Source organism: Cryptomeria japonica, chromosome 5 (assembly GCF_030272615.1).
Source record: "Cryptomeria japonica chromosome 5, Sugi_1.0, whole genome shotgun sequence".
Taxonomy (NCBI): domain Eukaryota; kingdom Viridiplantae; phylum Streptophyta; class Pinopsida; order Cupressales; family Cupressaceae; genus Cryptomeria; species Cryptomeria japonica.
Window position 1 is genome coordinate 182,380,775 of NC_081409.1, and position 22,961 is coordinate 182,403,735.

Below are 22,961 nucleotides of genomic sequence, written 5' to 3' on the forward strand. Positions count from 1 at the left end.
ATCTTCAATGGGACCTGATAGGGTAGTAAAAAGGGGGTGCCTCTAAATTCAAACACTCTAAAAATAGTAGACACAGGGTACAAATATATGTCTCCCCAATTGTGAACAATCTTGATATCCTTTGCAAACTCCTTTGGTCTAAGAAACTCCAAAAGAGCCTTAGGAATTCTAGGGTTTTCTCTGCATAGAAGAATCCTAATTTTAGATGCAAAGCATCTATCAAAATTTAAATAACTTGCATCTTCTCGATCCCAAGATAGAACAATACTCCACAATTGCACTGGCATCTCCTCTTTATCCTTGACCTTAATCAAGTCCATCTCCTTTCCAAAATAATCAGCCCCTTTGAACAGAAACATATGCATTAACATGGAGTACCATCCAAATGGCCTATCCACCTTACCATTTTTGATTCCTACTAGCCCTTTATGAATTGTATCAGCAAGGTATGAGGCATAATCAAATGTTATTGCTAGGGAGGGGTTTAGAATTTGTGCAATCATTAACATATAATGGATTGGCATATTCTTTTCAGCATCCTCTCCAAAAATCTGGCATAACGCCCAATACACACCCTTAGCTTTCAGAGTGAATAGGTTGAGAGATAATGGTTCCATTGTGCTGGGGATTACAACTATTAACCCCCCTATCTTTACAAAGAATTCTTTCAATGGGCCACTTCTAAGATGATCCCTTTGTGTGTTGTAAACCTGGGCTAATGACTCAAAGTCAATAGGTTCTAACAAATTGGAGGACTCACTGAGTTTAAACACTTTCCTAAATTCATCTTCATTTATCTCAATCAAGACTGATCCCTTTATGTTCCTGATGCATCTTGCCACATAGTCATAATTCTGTGCAATCAGGGCTAACAGATCTACATCCATAAAAACACCTAGGACCACAAGCTTTCCTACATCCTGCTCCCATATGCCATTCAAAGGAGCTAGGGAATTCCTTTGCCCAAAACCGATTTTGAAGAATCCTAAGCTTGACAATCCTATTTTAGGGTCCCTCAACCAATTACCCTTATCATAAAGGCCATCTCCAATTTTTAGATGAGGTTCTTAGGTACTAGCTCTTTGGCCTTAGCCCCAACATTGGTGGACATGGTTAATTGCTCTAAAAAATCATCACAGATATTTCGGTCCTGGTAATTCACTTTCCCTATAAATTCTCTTCTGGGTGCCATTCTGGTCAAACAATTATACCACTAGAAGCTAGCACAAACCTCTAATGAAGTAATTCACACAACAATATTTGCGAACAACCAAGAGTTATCAAGAAAAGCACAAGAAACCTGATTATTCGCCTGAAGAAAATCGCTTTGCAACAATTCGCTCTGCAAAAAACTTCGATGAAACAATACTTAGCAATCAAGTTGATGCGGACTGAAAAGGGAAAGTTGGCATTTAAGTTTTTAGAAATTAACTCCGCATGCTTTGGCTTTCTTTTCAGAATTAAATTCGCCAAATCGAATTCAAAACTGGCTCCAACGGGTCATAATTTCTCTAAGTGTTTCCTCTATTTCGCTCTTTCACTACTTCGCAGAACATAAAACCCGTGCTCTTTTCTTTTGTGAAACAACGCTGGCCGTTGGATCTCGAGAACTTACATCGCCTTTATCTCTGTTTAATCCCTTTGCTTTAGTGTCGGGCCCTACCTCCTTTTTGCCACTTCGCAGAGTTTAACAGTCATGCACTTTTCCTTCGCGAGGCCACGCCAAGCGTTAGATCAAAATCAAATCACCCGACCTTTAACTCCAACCGGGACCGTCAATCCTTTTAACTAACCGCACCTCATCTTGATGGCTAACGATTTTTGCCATTTCGCTGAGGTTAAGTTGCGGGCATCTTCAGGTCACGAAACAACGAGAAGTGTTGGATCAATCTTGAATGCCTTTTAAGTGGGCCTTTATCCAGGAATTACTTACCCCACTTGTTATCCGGTTAATAAACGCCACATGGCAGTCAGCCATTAGCCCTAGAAACTCCTTTTGGTTCCACCCTTAATCCACCATGTGTTCCCTTTTACTATTCCCACATAACTATCGGTTACACCTAGGCGGGCCCTCAACCACTTTTTTAAACCACGTGTCACGTCACTCCTCTGTGTGATTTCCACCTATCTTTCGTTACTTTGTGAACATTATTCTTTGTTTGGCTTGCAACCACAAAACCACGAGAACCGTTAGATCAAAACAGACTTTATCTGCTTTTAACTTCATACCATGCTTGTCCCTTGGGCCCATCGGCCTTTTCGCTACTTCACAATGACTAACTTGCCAGCATCTTATCTTCGCAAATTCATGCGAGCCGTTAGATCTCAAGAACTTGCTCGTTGTTTACTCTTTTTATGACAACCTTGCCCGGACCCATTGCATATCGCCAACTAAGTGCCTTGTCACCGCCATGCCATCGCCAACTGGGGTTACCACATTTACTACCACTCTTAGCGGGACCCTCCACCTTTTCACTATTTCGCTGAAGGTATAGCTCGTGCATCTCCCGACCACGAAACAACGAGAAGCCATTGATATTTTTCCAAGCTCTACAAAAAGCGACAACTATTATGCCACATCACTCCTCTATGTGATTTCCACTTGTCTTTCGCGACTTCATGAACATTATTCTTCGTTTGGCTTGCAGCCACGAAACCATGAGAACCGTTAGATCAAAACAGACCTGATCTACTTTTAACTTCATGCCATGCCTATCCCTTGGGCCCATCAGCCTTTTCGCTACTTCGTAATGACTAACTTACTAGCATCTTATCTTCGCGAATTCATGCGAGCCGATAGATCTCAAGAACTTGCTCGTTGTTTACTCTTTTTATGACAACCTTGCCCGGACCCACTGCATACCGCCAACTGAGTGCCTTGTCACTGCCATGTCATCACCAACTGGGATTACCACATTTACTACCACTCTTAGTGGGACCCTCCACCTTTTAGCTATTTTGCTGAAGGTATAGCTCGTGCATCTCCCGACCATGAAACAACGAGAAGCCATTGATCTTTTTCCAACTTGATCATTCTTTAACCAAAGAAGACCGCTTATCTCTGGGACCCGCCAAACCCTTTTGCCACTTTGCGAAGGTTAAAACACATTCAACTTGATCTCACGAAACAACGCTGTCCGTCTGATCATATGAAACTTGATCGGTGTTTATCTTTGGTCCAAACCTATATGTTGGGTCCACCTTCGCCTTTCGCTACTTCGCAGAAACTAAGTTTCGAGCACTTTTTGGTCACGAAACAACGCGGGCCGTTAGATCAACAGAAAATCGCATGATACTTATAAGGCCCGACATACATTAGAAAAGGCAGATTAAAAGTGAACAAGAATACAATATTTAAATGGACCACCTAGGTAAATGACAAGGGGAGAACACTTTTATGATAAATGGACCCATCGCTTAAGTGAATACAGTAACGCCAAATTAGAAACCAAAAGGGCTTTTCTCAAGCATTGAAGCGACTTAAAACCTAAACCTTGAACCCCTTAGGATTTAAAAAAAATTGAAAGAACTTCCTTCCTTTGATGGCTCTTTTATATTTATTTTTTTTTATAAAAATGATCATCGTTGGAATTACGACGAATACCAAGCTTTCGACTGACGACTTCTTTGACCGTCGGCAAAGTCGATTGGATTGTCGAATTTCTGACGGGCATGGCATCATCGACCAATCCTACACCGAGTTTTCGACGGTGGATTTTGTCGACACTCCGATGAAAATTCGTCAAAAATCCGACAAACGGCTGTCGGAAATCAGCTCCGAATGTACTAGTGCTCTCTCCTTTCTAAGGATCCACTTTTTATTTGTTGGGTGGTGTTTGCTTATGATTTGATGTCATTCCTTGTGTGAAGTTGTTGTTTGCTCAAGGATTCTCTCTTATGCAAGAGCTATAAGTCCTTGAATACAAACTCATCTTCATTGGTCAGAAATGTATATCTATTATAAACTTTCCCCCTCTCATTGGGTCAAAAGTGTGTCATTCGTCATCAAGAATCTCTTTCAACTAGAAATGGGGGAAGGTATGAATTCTTGTTCTCCTTCCCTTCTTTTGGTAGAATATGCTATGTTTGTTCAAGAAACTCCTCTTGGAGGTAGATGCCTTTTGAGAAAAGATCTCTTCTCCTCCAAGGATCTCCTTGACACTTGTTGCAAGATATCTCTTTATCAACTATATTATGCTTTCTTATAAGAGTATTCCATCTTTAGCTTGGAATTATGACATTTTTTCCTAAAGGATATCTCCTTGGTATTGAAGACTGGTATCCTTGTTTTTAGCTTCCTTAAGACATCAACATAAACCTATGTTGACATCTTAAGGAGGGGGCACTCATATCACTCCCTTTCCATATTGTACTATATTTTTGTATATCTTAAATGAGGTGTTCATTCTCGAAACCAGAGGAAACAAGTTCTCTTACACGAGATGATTCATGCTCGAAACCAGACGCAACATTTGATATATGCCTTAAATGGGGTTACACATCATAGAAACCAGAGGAAACAAACTCTTACACAGAATGTCCTTGAAACGAGGCATGTATTTATCATTTGCCTCTTGGCATTTGCACACACATTCACCCCTTGGAATTTGCAGACAATCACCTCGTGGCATTTGCATTTACATTACATGTCTCAAACAAGTTGATGCACACTAAAAAATGAGGTGCTTCATACTTGAAACTAGACATCACTTGCACACACGCATGAGGACAAGCGGAACTAGCGGAATAGGGATAGACTATTCTTACTCTGCTTCACAACATGGATCACCTAGATAAAAAAATCTAAGGGTGAGGTATCTATGTTCTCCTTTTTCATCATTCTTCTCATGGATCATCTAGAAAAACACATCTAGTGTGTATTTATGCTCTGTCTCTTTTCTTCTTCTCATCAGCTCATAACTTAAGCTCTATTTGGAGTTCACATATGATTAGGGTTTTGTCATCTTCATGCCATTTCATACAACATATGTGATTACATTCAAGAAGCAAAGCATCATTATCAGTCATTGCAAATCTAAGGTATATCTTTCCATTATTTATTTCAATATTTGTAACATTTCATTTGAGGTTGATTCCTCAACCGGGTTTGGCTTAGGCAAACCCCTATTCCCAACCTATTTTCTTTTCTTTCTGTGTGTAGGAAACACATATAGAGCTGCGATCCTCAAGATAAGCTTTATTTGTAGAGACAAATCAATCCCCCTTTGGTGTGCAAAAAGTTAAGAGGACCATTCTAACAGGCACCATGGTCTCGACATTTTAGGTGCTCTTTTGGGGATCAGATCTGAATTTGCGTACATTTCTCAGATCTAGGTGCACAACTCAATCTCGTATCTGCAGCTCACTTTTTTCATGTTTTTACCTTCATTTCCAACACTTTATCTTAATTCAGCAGTTCAACTTACAAAAGAGGGCCCCAAACCAATCAATCCAATCAATATTCAATTTGAATCTTTGCTGATTTGTGATTGAATCAATTGGATTCTCCCTCTTTTGAATGTAATGGTCATCCCAAGCAAAAATTAGTGGTTTTCTCCCTCTAATCGTGGAAACCCTAATTTTTTTGCCATTACAATTTTTATTTCTTCCTTTTGAGATTTACATGTTATAACCCCCCTTCATTCGAGCACCCTTTTTTACACTTCTCTGAAACTTTCTACTAATTTTTGCAAATTTTTGGCCTTTAGAACTCTAGTTGAAGACTCAAAAGGCATGACCTTGACAACCCAAAATGTATTATGGTAGTCCTCAAAGAAAGCTTTCCAATGACTATAATTTTATTACATATTGAGTTTATTATGAACTTGTTTTTTTAATTTTACCAAACATAGCTTTTCCACCGAACATGAACTTCTCTGTTCAACGCATTGGGAAAAATAGTAAACTAATTAATTTTTTTTTTTGAAAAATATCTATGCACTAGGTATTGATGTCTTCTTTCTAACAAAATAAAATAAAATTGAATTTCGATATATATAGAACAAGTTGTGTGTTCAAACGTACACCTATGTCTAAATTATAATTAGTCCAACTTCAAAACTTAATAAAATGAAAAATATTCAACATATCACTGTCAAACCAATTGCATGTATTGGGTATTAATGTTACAAATCAGAATTTGAAAGAATCAAGTTTTTATCATTTATAGAAAAAAATGTATGTGTTTCGGGATGCAAATCACTCTTAAAAAATGTTGTTTGCTGTAAAAAACTACTTTTTGAGGGAGATGGAAAAATTAATACAATTTTCTTAAAAAAAATTGAAAAAAATTATTTACAATTTGCAAAAAAGATGCTACAAATCATTAGTTTACATAATCTTCAAATTCGTAATGGTTTAAAAGTTATAGGTGTCAAAAAGTGTTGGTTTGTTTCAAAATGTTCATCTAAGTGTCAAAGTTGGCCAAAAAGTGGGAACCGGTATTGTGAGTTCACCATAAGACATCTTGTTTCTAATGGGTATGTAGTGATTTGTTCACCTCCTCCTACTGTTATTAAGAGATCTATTTAGTGGGGTTGTACCTTAAATGGTAAATTCTTAGACTTAACCTAAGGCCGCTTTGCCAAAATTTGGGAGTCTAAGGGAGTTAACACTCTACAGGATATCTTGATGGATGACAAGCTTGGTACTTGGGAGAAACTCTATGATAAATTTGATTTGCCTTTATCTCATAAGAAGACTTACACTATGATTTGTAAAGCTTTGGGGATTGGCTCCCTATTAAACAGTTAAGTGAATTTGAAATTTTGCAAACTATTAGATAGCAAGATGGTACTAAATTGAATGATATATCTGTCAGCAAGTTGTACAATATGCTTGTTGGCTTGGGAGACATCTATACCAGGCTTAACAAAGTCTAAAGCTTAGACTGGTTAGACTCCAAATGACTTAAAGTTTTGACTCATCTTTGCAATAGACCAATTGAGCCTAAACAAACTTGTTTTCGTTGGCCTTTCTTGCTTAAAAAGCTTGTTGTTGATAATGTTTTGCTTTTATATGATCTGCCCACTAGGATTTGTGATTTTTTAATGTGAATGAAACTTTTTAGCATCTATTCTTTGAGTGTAAATTTTCTATTGATCTTTGGTCTCTTATGTTTGGTTTACCTATTTGTTGGAATAAAATTGATGGTTTTTTTTTTGGGCTGAGATTTTAGTTAGGTATGTTGATAAATTTGATGTTATTTTAAATAGATTTTAGTTGATTTTAACTATTGAGATTATTTGGTATATGTGGAAATGGAGGAATAAAGATATTTTTAAGTCCAAAAGAAGGTTCTTTATTGAGTTTAACAGTGAACTCACCTACTTTTCTATCATGATGCAGGTTTCAATGATAATGGAGATCCCTAAAGATAGATTTATGACCTTGTTGCAGGAGGGCGTAATGTTGTTGTACAAAGCATATATACAATCATCTCACTTCTTTCCTCATGGGAAGAACAAACTAAACAATGAGAAGTTAGACTTACTCAACAAAACTTGGAGGAGAAGCAGATCACCAAGAAATACATAGAGGAAAGAAACAATGGAAAGCGAAGGACTTATGAAGACAAATGGGATATCATTGTCGATCCAGATACATTTCCTCCATTAGGCACTTATGACTATGATAAGGTTGAATGCGATAATAATGTAATAGACTCTTGGGATTAGGACTGTTTTAGACTTTGTTTGACCATTTTGATCAAACATGTTGCTTACCTTTTATTCTTTTTGAGCTACTGGTGGTTGTACTGATCTAACTTTTGAGGCAAGGAATCCTTACAATGTAAATTGCTCTGATACACTCTTTAATAAATAAAAAAGGAAATACATTCATAGGCTATAAGTGGATATTTGTAGAAAGTAGAAAATGAATGAAACTATTGAAAAGTACAATGGTTAATTAGTACCAAAAAGATATGAATATAAAGAAGACACTAATTATGAATTAATATTACTCCAACAACTTATTTAGAAATATAATTTTTTATCTTTTAAATTGTCACACAATTTAGAAGGCACATCAAGAGGAATTATAAATGGATAAGTGTGAAGGATTTATAGTTGAAAGAAAGAAGAAAATTAAGTATATATCTATATTTTAAATTCTTGTATTGTTTGAAGCATCTTGTGCATTGTACATTAATATTGATAAGCATATATGCACATGTTGGTTTTCTTGTAGTCTTTTTTATTGCAACATACATCAACTATAAAGAGCATAGGAAAATTGTACTCCTACTTCTATATGTTGATGGTCTTGTTATCGCTAAGAACTTAATAAGAAGTTAATTTCTCAAGTGAAAAAATATATAAATAAGTCATTTGATATGAGTAATAAGGTTGCATACTGCTAGTATTTTAGCTATAATAGATTCTTTAGTAACCTTATTTTTTCCGGGTCCCTATGAAGGTTGGGGCGAGTGGGTGGGAGGAGACGGGGCTGGTTTTTTTGTTTATCTCTAAAATAAAATATGTCAAGTTTCTTGGAACATTTAAGAAGGTCAAAGAAATCTAATTGGAAGCATCCATGGAATTAGGCCTCAATCTCTCCAATTTGACAAATTTTAAAAAATAAATAACACTTGATAGAAAATTAGTAGGAAAAATAATATATTTTACTAATACTAGACCCAAATTGATTTCTTTAGTGAACTACCTCTTAAGGTTCATTTTCAAACCTAAAATTTTACATTAGAAATTAGCTAAGAGGGTGTTAAGATATATGGACACTGATTTGAACTATAAAATGATGTAAATGTGTAATGAAAATTTATTTTGACAAGATACATAAATATAAATCAATCTCTCTCTCTCTCTCTCTCTCTCTCATATATATATATATATATATATATATATATATATAAGTGGGGGAAGCATACAAGTAGTCATTATAGCTTACTTTGTGCACCCACATATCTTAAATAGTACATCAAATTTTGACGATTTTTTTATTGTCTCTATATACGACTTAACTACTTATAGTTATTGTTTTGGATTTTGGGTAGTAATGATGCATGCTATGAGATAAATTATGCACACAAGGGTCAACAAGTACACATTTCAAAATGTTTCCCAATACCTACTTAAAGATGCCCCAATAACCGTGCACTTAAAATTGTCAATACTTATGCACAAAAACCCTAGTAATGATGCACAAATGCTCTAGTAGTCATGCACAAATGAGCCAATTATGGTCCATAAATGCTAAAAAGTGGGTGGTTGTTGGTACATATGATATTAATGGACTTTTAGTTATCATTTTTTTTGGTTTCTTTAAATTAGCAATAGAGGTTGGGTGCAAAAGAGTAAATGGCTATTAGAACTATAATGACTACTAGTGCTCTTCCCCTATATGTGTGTATGTATGTATGTATATATGTGTGTATGTGTGTGTATATACATATATCTATACGCATACACATATGTATGTGTGTGTATATACATATATCTATACGCATACACATATGTATGTGTGTGTGCGCGCGCGTGTGTGTGTGAGAAAGAGAGTGAATATGTATATATGTGTATATGTGTGTGTATATATATATGCATGCATACATGTATATATGTATGTATACATATATACATGTATGTATGCGCGCGCGCACGCACACACACACACACACACACACATGGAAGTGGTTTACAAAATAGTACAAGGAGCTTAATATGAAGCAACATACTTCATAAAATCGTTAATGGTAAGGACATACCATTACATCAATCTATAAATATATTTTATGGTAATTAAAGGGTGTTGAAGATGCTAAATGATTCAAATATGGATGAACAATTGAAACACATATAAGTTCATTGCCGCTTTATTAATAAAAAGTTTCAAAATTATGATATGCCTATTACTTAAATTTGAAAAATTTAGAAAAAACATAAATATAATAAAAAAGGTTAATATATATATAAAATATTAGAAACTAAATATCAAACTTAAATTAATCTGTTTTTTCCCTTGTATGGCTAAAACACCAACACAATGATAGCATCAAAATACAAATAAATGTCCCTATAAGAAGTTTATGAAAGATTGACTCATAAAGTGTCAACAATGTGTGCTAAGATCAAAGTCTATGATATGTAGAGGTCCCTCCCAAGAATTAAAAAATGTTAAAGTCTCAAATAATAAAACTACATGATCAAGATCTATCTTTAGATAATAGATTCAAGTCCCATTAAGAAATTTATAAAAGATTGACTCATAAAGTATCAACTGTGTGTGCTAAGGCCAAAGTCTATGATATATATAGGTCCCTTCCAATAATTAAAAAATATCAAATCTCAAATAATAAAACTATACACATTAAGCAAAATATTAAATCTAGAGAATGCAAATCAACTCTGAATATTTAGCACTTTTAAACTTAAAAGTCAAAGCTTAATATGTACGATTTAAACTATCCGTTAATAAAACATCAAGATTACAGATCTATCTTTAGATAATAGATTCCACATGTTCAGATTCAGACCAATGCAATAAAACTAGTGAGTGGTTGTTTTGTTGTGATAAATCAAAGACCTCTCATCACATAAGAATATAATGACGAGTAAAAAAAAAACAAAGAAAGAAGTTCAATCGTACTCACTCTGAGCTGCTCCAGTGCCTTGGGGCAATCAGTCAGATATTTGACACTCAATACCATGGCTCTAGACGAGGTTTCATGCCCGGCAAACAACATAAAGAGCAGGAACTCAGCCACCACTTCGTCTGCGAGGGAGTACTCTGTGAGAAGCTTTGTTACAAAATCATTATGCATAACATTCGTTTGAGCCTTTTTCTGCTCAATAATTTCATGAATTTTCTTTATCAGAAGCTTCCTAGCCTGTGACAAATAGAAACAATCTTCAATTAGACATTCAAACTAAAATAAGACAAGCAAATCAATCACACAAATTAAACGAAGTATCCCAAGCATACCCGATGACCTTTGGCATAACCTGTTCCAGGGATTTTCCAAGGAGGAGAAAGAAAAGCCCCTGTAAAATCACCATATAAATCATCAATCTCATCGATTTCCCTGGGATCTGTCAGCCCCAGCAATTGTTTAGCTATCAACCTCAGATTCATCTGAATCACAACAAACCAATTAAAAGCAATATCAGAAAAAGATCTATTAAAAACTTGAACAACAAAGAAATTTTATGCAGATTTATGATTTCAACTGACCTTATGGCACTCCTTTTGGAGCAGGATATCTTTTCCATTCCATGTAGATAGTGAGCTTTGTACGATGAAATGTATATCCTCCATGAAATGGGTCCGCAAGTTTTCAAGTTTAGTTAAGCTAACTGCAATACCCCGAAGCTTCTTGTGGAGATCTCCATTAATACAAATCATACCATACTTCCCAAACAAATCAACAACGCCCTTTGCATAGCAGGCTTCAGTGATTCTTCCTTCATTGTTCATCAGATATTTGTTTAGATCGTAATCTGTTGAAATTATCACCCTTCTTCCAAACAGATGAGACGCGAAAATCCTCCCATATCTGCTTTCATTGCTAAAATGTTAATACAAGTAGAGCCAGGAACCTTCATGGATATGATAAATTATCATTTTGATAATAGATCATAGAAGGTGATTCAAAATGTTGATATAAACAAAGATAAATTATCTGTATCGTTTTCATAATAGATTATAGAATGCAATTCAAAATATTGATATAAACAAAAATAAATTATCTATCATTCCCATAATAAATCATAAAATGTGATCTAAAACATTGATATAAACAAACACAATCTAAATCGAAACAACAAGATTAACCATAAATCAAAATAGCAAGATCAACCATGATAAGACTGCCTACCGTTGTTGTCGTTGAGCCACGAATTGTTGTAAGCGACCAGAGGACATAGAGAGATAGAGGCTTATTGTCTCTCCAATGAATGGCCATCCCATTGATCCAGAAATCTGCTTCCTATTTCCTTTCTTGGATCGGTACACCCACAAGACACACACTAACCCAAGTGAAAATAGTAGCAGAAATTGCAGCCCCATGCTTATAACTTCTGTTGCCATTGGAAATTCTATGTCATGTTTATGTTTACATAGCTAGATATAAACTGTCGTAGATTTCAATTTCTGTTGACCAATGCAAGAGCATCATGGGTTGTTGCCAGACGGAATATGGACAGACATGTTTGGTATTATGCCATTTTGGTTCCTATTGCATAGTGACAGGGTTTATTTCAGAAAAAAATTGTTGGCATGCTGATTATAATATGTTAGTTCTTTTGTATTTTAAAGCAAGGTAGTTATATGTAATCATCAATGTTATATTAAATGGACAATTTAAGGAATGAATATGATCAATATTTATGGTTTCTTTAATTTAATCATTTTATTTGAACATATATGATAGTATGGTATGTTTTGAATAAGATGAGATCATTTAGTCTAATCTTAAATGATTCTATTAATCTCCACATTCTTACAAAAACATAATAGTTTAGAAAGTAGATTCTTAGTATAATATTTTTATTTTAATCAAATAACCAAATTTAGAACATAAATGTGTTAAATTATTTGTTGAAGTTTAACTTTTATTGATTTCAAGAAAATGATAGCATCTTTTGAGTCTCATTTTCTCCATATTTCCTTGCAGATATCTATAGTGAAAGACACATGGGTGTAAGAAAAAAGTTTCTCCCTGATCAAATAAGAATGTTTGTATGTAATAAAGGAAGAAGGAGGTCTTATGTTTCACAAGACAACATTTGGAAGTGAGCATTTTTTTAGCCATGTTGATATTTTCTCTATTAGAAATTAAAGTAAAAAACAATGTTAGAGGTAGTTGGATTCCCAATCAATAATATTTTTGGTCATATAGTCACAATAGAAAACTGGTCAATGGTTTGGGAATCATCTTTTTCATAGTTTTAATGAATATTGCTACTTGAAAAAGTGAAATAGATAGCTTAGGAGAAGACAAAGTATATGCCCTCCTTAATGACAAAATAATATGAGCTCTTTGATTAATTGTAGTCGATTGTTTGATGAAATTGAAAAGGTGGCATAACAAGGAAAGCGGTCTTGATAAGTTATCAATATTCATGTTGAAGAAGTCGACAATCATCTTGGTGATTCCCTTTCCTTTTTAGGTAAGGTAAACTATGAGCATTTCTGAAAAGGTGCTCCTAGAAATATTTGGTATCAATTTCTTTCTTTTATCTATTATACATTATACATTGAAGAAAATGTCATCTTCCTTAGCATGCTTGGTGACCACAACAAATACCCAACATCAAATTCAATGCTAACCTCACCAAATTTTTGGGCTTAATGTAGTTTTCTAATTCTAACAAATTTTAAAACATTATAAATCTAACATGCATTTAAGGTGAGCATTTTCACTTGATTATATATAAAGGCGATTTCCTTTGCAATATGGATTATAAATTTTGTAAGTTAAATAGTGTAATAATCCATGTATTAAATTTGAAGAAAGTTACAATAAATCCATTTTAAGTAATCCATTATTATAACATATGTATTCTCTATTTAGTAAATCAACATAAGGCATCTCTCGTGACCCATTTTTGTCTCCATTTTCTATTAAGTATTTAAAAAAAAGATAAATTCCTAGGTGCACATGTTGCATTTATATTAAAGTTAAGTAGTAATCATTCAAGTACTACATATAAATCTCTTTAATTTTGTTTTAATCAATAATACACAACAAAATTGCGATAAATATATTGATAATAAAAAACATAAAAATAATGATAAAATTAGACAACCAAGCATTGGTTAGAAGCCCAATATATATCATAGTAGTTTCCTAACCTATTTCAAATTTCTAAATGCAAAAACATCTCCAACAGTGATGATCCAATCAATAAAATTCAGAGACTACTCTGATACAAGTGCCACAAAAATCTAGCTAAACTCTATACATCAAAACTAAACTGAAAAAGAGATGAAATTATCAAAGAGTGGCGAGACAACTAAGCACCAACCAGTGCCTTCCCTTTATCTCTATCAATAGGGGCTAGTGGAGGACTAGGAACATCCAAACCCAAACCATGAAGAGAGCCCACCTCAGTCATATCATCCTCAACCTCATGCTCCACCTCTGTATCCTCCTCACTGGAGTAATCTCTCCCCAACCCATCCAGGCCTTCCTCTTGTTTATATTCGACCACCTAGTCTGCCTCTTCGTCCATATTATCACTTACAACTTCACCAAGAAATCCATTTGGAGAGAAACCCATCAATCATTTAAAAAATGCCAAGCTCCTATGAATCACGGGTTTTCAGATCTCCATTGTCACATCATCCCAAATTGTGAGCATAGAAAACCTGGGGACATCTTTTCCACCATGCTTTACCACAAAATAATGCACGACATAGGGAATTGTGAAGTCCCTATCCACATTATGCATAATTCGATCAAGGTCTCCTAGAAACGAATTGGAAAAGACCCTTCTATAAAGCTCCTCGACAACCACCTTCAATTCTCCCATCGTCAAAACAGTGGTAAGATAGATGGTCGGGATGTTTGAGTTAACCCTGTATCTATGGTCAGCATAGAGGAACTCCCTTACCAAAATTTTCTTGACATCATGGAAGAACAATCTGTTGGAGAAATTCAACACCTCATGAAGATGTTTGTTAGTCACTTGCCCAAGAAACACCATCTGTCTTTTATCTGCCACAAGCCTTATGGGAGAATCTATTCTAACATAAGTCGAAACAGTAGAGAGAGAGGGAGAGAAAAGGAAATCCATAATAGAGAATGTCTCAACAAACTAGCAGATAGGATTTATTTATAGAAAGACACTCCTATCATTCCTAACGTGTCGGTAATGTATAATATTAAAAATGACACCTTATGCAATTCATTGCAATAAATGATGCCTTCCTCCACGTCATCAGAGGTCATGTGCCACCATCTCTATCTTTTTGTTCATTGATATCGCTTTGTCAGCTTCAAACTAGAGTTTCGCCGACTTTGTTGACCTATCACATTCAGGACTAGCACGACGCAGAGACGTCCGCGCAATGCGCTAGAGTCCTGCAAATTCGACAATATGTAGGTGGCCATTTGAGTGTTATGCCAGCACTTGGAAGGAATTGTAATACCCCTAGGTAAGTGCACAAAGATGGGGGACCAAAAAGGTGTCTTAAGATGCCACTTTTTTTTTTTTTTTTGAAATCAACAAAGTTTGAACTTCGACAAGAAAATGAACATAGTTACACTCAAAATATGAGGATGCAACAAGAACAACAGTTGTAGTGCTCCGAGTCTAGTTTCTGAAATACTACTTTTTTTTGAAAATGGTGGAGATTAAGGGTTTCAAAAAGGGGGAGCACACAAAGTGGTGTTGTTTTTTTCAGAAAAAAATAACATAGCACTTGGTGTGCTCCCCCTAAAATGTAAACTTTTTTTTGGAATTTTTAAAATCGCTTTGATGAGAAATTAGCTAACACCATGTTGTTTATGCCAGATTTTTTGGGTAATTTTTTAATGAATATATAATTTTTCACTAATTTTGGAAGTGGACACATCCTGAAAAACAAAAAATTGAGTGTGCTCCCCCTAAAAAATTGTGAAAACTAATCAAAAATCATTCTTAAAAAAAATTTGTGTAGAATGGAGTCTAGTTTCTAAAAAAGTAATTTTTTTCAAAATTCGATAAACGAGTAAAAATCTATGGCCGAAATACTACATGTTGGTTTTTGACAAAAAATAGACACACTAACAAAAGAAATTATGGATGAAGACCTTAATATTATCAAAATTTGAAAAGAATTATATGGCTAGATAGCTAAGATAGATCTTGACGATTGTATGACGTCTTTTAAAATTGCATTGAAACACGTGCAAACCCGACAAAGAACACGAACAAAAAAGTAAGAAAATTTTTAATATTTGTTGGAAAACACTTCTCAGGCCCAAGAAGGGTGTCCAAGCCTTTGGGTTGGATGTCCAAGGAAAATCCAAGCCTTTGGCTTGGTATTTTCCAAGGCATGACGTTTGGTGCACACCAAATGAAAAAAATTCAAAAATCCATTTGGTGCATGCCAAATGTATTTAATGTTACATTTCTATTTGTCTTTTTTCTTTATTATACTTTAAGTTATATTTTATGCATATATTGTCAAGATGTTTGAGAGTGATTCTAGATATTTAGAAGTTATAATGTAGATTCTAGTTTTTAGAGTATTCATATAAATTTCAGTAATCACATGCTCATATCAACATTATCTCTCTGGTCTCTTCCCTGCATTCCCCCTCTTTCTTCCTTAACCCCTACCTCTCTCTCTCTTAGGTCTATCCCACTTCCTTCCCCCTCTCTCAGGTATATCTCTCCCTCTTTTCCATCTTTGTGTGTGTGTATGTCTCTCTCTCTCTCTCTCTCTCTCTCTCACACACACACACACACACACACACACACACACACATCTATCTTTCTCTTTCCCTCTTTCACTTGGGCTCTCTCTTTCTCTCCCTCTCTCAAGTATCTCTATCTCTCACTCTATACCCCTCTCTTGTGTGTTTTTATCTCCCATTATCTCCCTCTCCCTCCCCCTCCATTTCTCTTTCTCTCTTAAGTATTTCTTTCCCTCTATCTCTCTTTCTCCCTCTCCCTCTCGCTCCCTTTCTCTTTCTCTCAAGTTCCTCTCTTTCTCTCTATCAAGTCTCTCTCTTTGAACCTTTATATATCTATCTATCTCTCTCCCCCATTATTTATCTCTCTTTCCCTCCAACTCTTTTTCCCTCTCTTCATCTTGTTCTCTCTCCCCCTCTCTCTATCTCTCTCTAACTCTCTTTCCCACTCTTTCTCTCTTAAGTCTCTCTCCCTCTCTGCCTATATCTCTCGATCTCACTCTCCTCCTCTCTCAAGTGTATCTCTCCCATTCTCTACCTCTCTCCCTCCTCCTCCCTTTCTATTTTTCACTTAAGTCTCTCTCTCCAACTCTCTCTCCATCTCTCTTTCTATCCCATTCTTTATCTCTTAAGTCTCCCCCTCTTAGCCTCTATCTCTCTATCTCACTCTCCTCCTCTCTCCCATTCTCTCCCTTTCTCATTATCTCTCTCACTCTCTCCTTTTCCCAATCTCTCTCTCTCTCTCTCTCTTTCTCTCTCTCTCTCTCTCTCTCTCTCACACACACACACACACACACACACACACCATCCATCTATTAGGTCTCTCTATATCTCCCCCACTCCCTATATCTCTCTCCCCCTCTCTTAGGTATCATTATCCCATTCATTCCCTTTCTCTCTCTCTCTCTCTCTCTCTCTCTCTCTCTCAACCTCTCTCTCTCTCTCTCTCAACCTCTCTCTCTCTATCTCACTCTCCTCCTCGCTCAGTTGTATCTCTCTCCCATTCTCTCCCTCTCTCCTCCCCCTACCTCCCTATCTAGGGTCATATGGTGTCCTATAGTGCCATGCATGTGTTACAATACTATATGTAAGGACCCGCTTGTCCTAACCCTAGTTAAACCAAACTTAAACTCACTGTTTTAATTAATTATTAAATTAACCATTATTACACATGCAAAAGCAATAATTATTAACATGCAAGTAATAGATAAGTAACTGAACAACCATGAAACTCATAAATAATATGTAGGAATTAAATGTGCATGCGAACAATAACAATCTAAAATTATGTATGAGGTCCAATAGAATGCAAACCATAATTAGTTACGATGTCGAGTTACGTGTGCGCATGAGTAGCGTAAATCATATGCATGAAATTATTACGAATTAAATTAACATGCAAAAACTCATAATTAAATAATCTACCAGATAATTAAATACGCGTGCATGCATAAATGAAAACTAATCTAAGAAAGTAAATCATGCATGTTAGTGGGCTAGTATGTTAGTAGCCCTTTTTCTTCTTCTTTTTTATTTGTCAATTACATTGCATGGCGACTTCTTGTCGCTTTACATCATGTGACCTTTATAGGTCCTTTTTCATAACCTCTACATGCGACCATTCTGGTCTTTACAATGAAATAAAATATACATCTTTAATTATTACATAAAATTTTATCTGGAATCTCTGACTTTCTTTGTCTCCGGATGTGTCGCCTCCGTTTGACCTGGATAACCTCCTCTCACAAACTGGATGACGGACATATGACCCAGGCATTTTACCTGCCCAACCAAATGAAGCATAAGCTTCCCGATGCTCTTGATAAGCTCCCGTCCCTCACGACGGAGTATCCTAGCAAGCCGATACCAACTGGTAGTAAAGGAATCCTGTGCAATCATGTAGAACTAACAACCCATCCTGGTTGAACTAACTACATGTGTTATGGCAGGGAGAAAAATAAATAAATAAATATGATGGCCATCATTACCCTATTGGGGAGGTGAAGAAAATCACCCTTCCCTGGTTAGCCCATAAACAAGCACTCTCATTCCATAATCATCCCTCATAGATAGAAAAATAATTAACCCTTCGCGGATTAATGTCAGAATAATATTATTATATGTTTTCTTTATAGATTTTTATAAATTTTCCCTTTATAATATAATTTCCTCAAATCAAAATTAAATTTTAATATTTTCAATAATTCTAAATTAAGAATCTCTATTTAAGTTAGAATTTACCACTATCAAGACTTTCCAAATACAGTTGTAATGTTTCAGTGTTTTCTTAATAACCCAGATCCCAATTTCTCTGAAATTTTCACAGTAACTAAAAATATTGGAAACACAAAAACCCAGTAAATTTCCTAAAACCCCAGTTTCTAATTTTTATGATAAATCGAGAAGAAGGTGTTGACAACACAATTGACACATCAAACAAACTAGCATTTAATCCACAATACCCAATTTTAAAAGAAAAAGATCAAATAAAGACTCAATAAAATATGTAAAATAAATGAACCTAGCTGTAAGAAAGAAGAATCACAGGCGTTTCCCAAATTTTAAACAATCTCTTCAATCTACCTTGTCGACTTCACAGCAATCACACGAATCAAGAAGCTCAAAAAGAATTGGAATGATCAAATAACAGGTTTATTCCTATATTTATAAACATTGAATTCTCTAAAAATAAAATTTAATTGTTTGCATGATTAAATTCTTAAAATAAAACTAATTATTAAAATTAGAACTCACAAAATAGTTAATTGATTTTATTAAATTACAATTTGTTAAAGATTTAGTTTTAAAGAAAATAATTAATTATTAGGCTCTCACATATCGTCTATATTTTTAGTACATAAGTTTACTCCAACATTGTATTTTTGCATTCCTTGATCATTTATTTAAATTTATTAATTAATATTTTAATTAATTTCTTGAATTAATCTCATTATTTATTTTAATTAGTCCTCTAATTTTAGTATTTATAAGATATTATATCTTAAATATCTTTTATATTTTATAATTTAATTATCAAATAATTTTATTTTTAATTACTCAACTAATTAATTTATTTACTCTCTTTTAAATAATTATTTTATAATTATTTCTAGCTTGATTGTAATATTAAATACTTGTATATTTAATAATTTATCCTTATTATTATTTTTATTTTATCAATATATTTTAGACTCCCTAATTTAATTTACTAATTGCTTATCTAATTGGGTACTTTGCACAAGGTTCCAATACTTAGGTTGCTACTGGCGAGCTAGAAAAACCCCTCCTCAATCATATGTCCGCCTTCGATGGTTACCCTGCAACTTAAACTTGACAAAAATTCGTTAGATCCCATTACATAAAAATCTAGCAAAATATTAACATCATAACATTATTATTTATCATCATTAAATAATGACATCATATCAATAAAACATCATTATTAAGTATTATTAATCATAACAGTAAAGTATCATTAAAACATTATCATCATAAAATAACTAACCATCATCATTGTCACTAAACCACACAATATCATCTATCATTATTAAAAGTTAATCAAAAGGTATCTGACATAATAAATAAATCTAACTAAGGTCTAATTTGAGTCGTGACACTATATGACCCCTTAGGACACCATATGACCCATTAGGACATCATATTGTCCTAATGGGCCATGCATGTGTTAGGACACCATATGACCCCTTAGGACACCATATGACCCATTAGAACATCATCTTGTCCTAAGGGGTCATATGTTGTCATAAGGGCTCCTAAGGGGCCACACATGTACTGTTAGAACACCATATGACCCCTTAGGACACCATACGAATATCATATGGGCCTAACGGGTCATATGGTGTCCTAAGGGGTCATATGATGTCATAAGGGGCCATTTCATGTACTCTGATGTTAAAAGGGGTCATATGGGATCCTAAGGGCGCACACATGTTAAAACTCCATATAACCCCTTAGAACACTATTTGACCCATTAGGACATCTCATTGTCCTAAGAGGTCATATGGTGTCATCAGGGGTCACGTCGTGTACTGGGATGTTAAAAGGGGTCATATGGTGTTCTTAGGGATCATATGGTGTCCTAAGGGATCATATGTCATCATTAGGGGTCATATGGGGTCCTAAGGACCCACACGTGTTAGAACACCATATGACCCCTTAGGACATCATACGACCCCTTAGGACATCATATGATCCATTAGGACATCATATTGCCCTAAGGGGTCATATGATGTCATGTCATGTACTAGGATGTTTAAAGGGGTCATATAGTGTCTTAAGGGGTCATATGGTGTCATAAGGGGTCATGTCATGTACTCTGATGTTAAAAGGGGTCATATGGTGTCTTAAGGGGTCACATGGTGTTGTTAGGGGTCATATGGGATCCTAAGGTCACACACATGTGTTAAAACTTCATATAACCCCTTAGAACACTATATGACCCATTAGGACATCTCATTGTCCTAAGAGGTCATATGGTGTCATAAGGGGTCACATCGTGTACTGGGATGTTAAAAGGGGTCATATAGTTTTCTTAGGGATCATATGGTGTCCTAAGGGATCATATGATGTCGTTAGGGGTCATATGGGGTCCTAAGGACCCACACATGTGTTAGAACACCATATGACCCCTTAGGACATCATATGACCCATTAGGACATCATATTGCCCTAAGGGGTCATATGGTGTCATGCCATGTACTAGGATGTTAAAAGGGGTCATATAGTGTCCTAAGGGGTCATATGGTGTCCTAAGGGGTCATATGGTGTCGTTACGGGTCATATGGGGTGCTAAGGGCCCACACATGTTTTAGAACACCATATGACCACTTAGGACACCATATGACCCATCAGGACATCATATTTTCCTAAGGGGTCATATGCTGTCCTAAGGGGTCATATGTGGTCCTAAGGGGCTAGGCATGTGTCAGAACACCATATGACCCCTTAGGACACCATATGACTCCTTAAGACACCATATGACCCATTAGGACATCATATTGTCCTAAGGAGTCATATGGTGTCATAAGGGGTCACATGGTGTCGTTAGGGGTCATATGGTGTCCTAAAGGGCCATGCATGTGTTAAAACAACATATGACCCCTTAGGACACCATATGGACATCATATGGTCCTAAGGGCCCACACATGTGTTAGAACACCATATGACCCCTTTTTTGGACATTGTTGCTGCTAGGATATGTTGTTGTCATTGATGTCAAGATATTCCTGCTCCGGTGATTGCAGATTGGCTTATTGTTATTATGGTTTGGTGTATGGAGTATTTATAGTATCATTTTATTCTTCTATATTGGTTTTGATGATCTGGGTAGCTTAATTGATCATATCATATGATTCAGTTTTGCAGTTTGTTCTTCTGATCAGTGCTTTGCAGAGTTCAATATTTCCTCTGGTATATTCCGGTGTGATCAAATCTTGAGCTGATATTTTGGGAGATTGTTTGGGATGGTATTGTGTATCTTCATTTCAGATGGTTCATGATTTAGTGCCCCACAAGTTAACTTTGTTCGTGACAATTGCTACTGTTTGAGTATTCTTGAGGTTCAGATGTTGATTGATGAATATTTGATAAGTGGTGTTGGTGCAACTATTATTGATGATTCTAATGTTCTTGCTAGTGCTTCCTAATTGTGTCCTATTTGTTTTGATGATACGCATTGATCGTTGTGCGATTTTTTAGTGATTTTGCTGAACCGGTGATGTTCTTCGTGTTATATGGTTTTCCTGGTGGTGTAGCGTGTTGTGGTTGATCTTGGTGTGATTTTCGGTGGTGTTGCATGTTTGGAGATTTGATTTAGGTCTATGTTATGTCATGTATATCATTATATTGGTTTGGTGGTTGATCTTTGTATCATGTGATTTAATTTTGTAATTGTGAGTTGAGGGTTTAGCCGACCTTGTTGTCAAGGTCGATGAATTGTATAAATAGGTGATATTGTCATGTAATTTGGGTATCGAGGTTGTGTCTGTATTATCAAAGAGTGATGTATGTGTGAACAAGTGATTCATCTTTCGACATTGTGATTGAGTAGAGATTGGTGTTGTAGAGTAGACAATTGTGCTTAACTGGAACTGTTATCAGGCATTTGTAGATGCTATTCTTTCAGTTCATTCTTTCTGGATTGTAATCCAAATCTTGTTGTAAGTCAGTGAAACTTCCCTGAGGGTTGTAGCCTTTTGGGTTATTATATTTGAGTAGTGAGCTCTAGGAAGTGTGCCTAAATGCATGTGCATTCTCCATTGTAATATTTTCACATACTACTACAGAGTATCATCTTATTGTTTATAGGCTCCCACCATGGTTTTTCCCCTAATCGGGTTTTTCACGTCAAAATATTGGTGTTGTGTGTTGTGCTTTCTATTTTCCTATCTTTGTTGTTGTTGTAGTTTATCAAATCTATATTTGTGGTTAAGTTAGTAGATCTGGTGAAAACTGATTCAGCCCCCCCTCTTAGTTTTCCTTCATTGTTGTTGCCAACAATTGGTATCAGAGCTAGATCCTCCGAAAAGAGCTTAATTGCTTGAGGAGATCCGGGATGGCAACTGGAAGTGGTAGTGTTATCTTTA

At 35.4% G+C, this 22,961-nt stretch overlaps 1 protein-coding gene across 1 annotated transcript in view; it reads right to left on the minus strand.

The window, feature by feature from the left end:
• Positions 1 to 12,042, minus strand: part of LOC131027133 (abietadienol/abietadienal oxidase-like) — a 69,589-nt gene extending 57,547 nt beyond the window's left edge. Inside the window, exons 1-4 of the mRNA XM_059220467.1 lie at positions 11,831 to 12,042; positions 11,188 to 11,509; positions 10,939 to 11,088; positions 10,607 to 10,843 (exon numbers count right to left, since the gene is read on the minus strand). Of these exons, the coding sequence (XP_059076450.1) occupies positions 10,607 to 10,843; positions 10,939 to 11,088; positions 11,188 to 11,509; positions 11,831 to 12,042 (921 nt within the window). The remainder of the gene's footprint in view (positions 1 to 10,606; positions 10,844 to 10,938; positions 11,089 to 11,187; positions 11,510 to 11,830) is intronic.
• Between the last annotated feature and the right edge of the window lie 10,919 nt (positions 12,043 to 22,961).